At 39.5% G+C, this 1,319-nt stretch overlaps 1 protein-coding gene across 1 annotated transcript in view; it reads left to right on the forward strand.

Moving 5' to 3' along the window:
• The first annotated feature begins 394 nt into the window (after positions 1 to 394).
• LOC107703829 (uncharacterized) overlaps positions 395 to 1,319 on the forward strand; it is an 8,671-nt gene continuing 7,746 nt past the window's right edge. Inside the window, exon 1 of the mRNA XM_016506587.1 lies at positions 395 to 461. Within this exon, the coding sequence (XP_016362073.1) occupies positions 401 to 461 (61 nt within the window). The 5' untranslated portion in view covers positions 395 to 400. The remainder of the gene's footprint in view (positions 462 to 1,319) is intronic.

Raw genomic sequence — 1,319 nt, forward strand, 5'->3', positions numbered from 1 at the left:
AACAACACAGTGTAATAGTTGTACCAACATTTTTTAAGAACATTAATAATGTACCAAACGTGTTTTCTTTGCAGCTTCGTAGTTTGCATCTGACGAATCCTGACGAAAGTTCAGTGAAATAGCTCACGATCACATCCCCAGTTGATCCACAACACCGCATCAGTCGGCGCTCGGCTCTCGAGGGAAAGTTTAACTTGTTGAGGTGGAAACAGAACGAGCTGATCTCTCTTCTCACACTTCTCCATTACGACTGGCATCATGTTACTAAATAAGAACTCTAGCAGCATTTAAACACTCGGTCTGTCAGATCAGAGGAAGCTAAAACCACAGGAGGAGCCGAGAGTATTTAAAGAAAGAGTTGAGAGCAAATAATGAAGAGGAAGACTGAGAGGAAGAGAAAATGTCTGATGAGTGTCATCTGTGTCTGCTGGGACTGATCGCTCTCTCTTCACTTCTCACAGGTAAAGAAATCTGTGTTTTCTCTACAAGACATTCAGTGGAATTAGTCTGAGAAAGAGTTCATTTGAACACCATCAGTTTATTCTTGTGTTTCATTCAGAACATACTGGATTATTCCTGAACGCACTAAAACTAGACAGTTTCACACTCAAACATCTGATGCTGAATTATCTTCATATTGAGAGTGTGTTTGTGATTCGAACAGCTCTCTGATGAAGAACAGTAGTTTATTCTGGAGAGTGTGTTTGTACTAATTGGTGAAAAATCCTGTATGATCTGAATCTTCTGCTTTTTATGCTGGTATGTTTTCATTTATTAATATATAACATAATTATAATTCAAATGTTCTTGTGTTTCAGGCTCCAGTGGAGTGGATGATGCTCATGTGTTCATCAGTTCTGGTGAAAATGTCCGTCTGTCCTGTAATAATGCTCTTCATGACTGCAAATCAACTACATGGATCTATAATAACATATTCAGACATTCAGAAACAGTTGAACTGATCACTTTAGGGATAAAGAAGGAAGACACAGAGAGACATGAGAGACTGAGTCTGGGGTCTGACTGCTCTCTGAACATCAGGCACATCTCAAAAGAAGATTATGGACCTTACAGCTGCCAACAATGGACTGGTGTGAATAGAGACCAACAACAAGAACCTGATGCTCGTGTTTATCTGCATGTCCTTCATGGTAATTCTATGATTATGTGGTCAATTTAAAAGAGCAAATTCTTCATCTAAACTCCCATGATGATTGAAGAGTCTGTAATTTGTGTGTTATTTTGTGTTTCAGTCTCATCCTCACAGACTGAGATCAGTGCAGGCCGCTCTGTGACTCTCTCCTGTCAGCTGTATTCAT

Source organism: Sinocyclocheilus anshuiensis, unplaced genomic scaffold (assembly GCF_001515605.1).
Source record: "Sinocyclocheilus anshuiensis isolate Anshui unplaced genomic scaffold, SAMN03320099.WGS_v1.1 scaffold2431, whole genome shotgun sequence".
NCBI lineage: Eukaryota > Metazoa > Chordata > Actinopteri > Cypriniformes > Cyprinidae > Sinocyclocheilus > Sinocyclocheilus anshuiensis.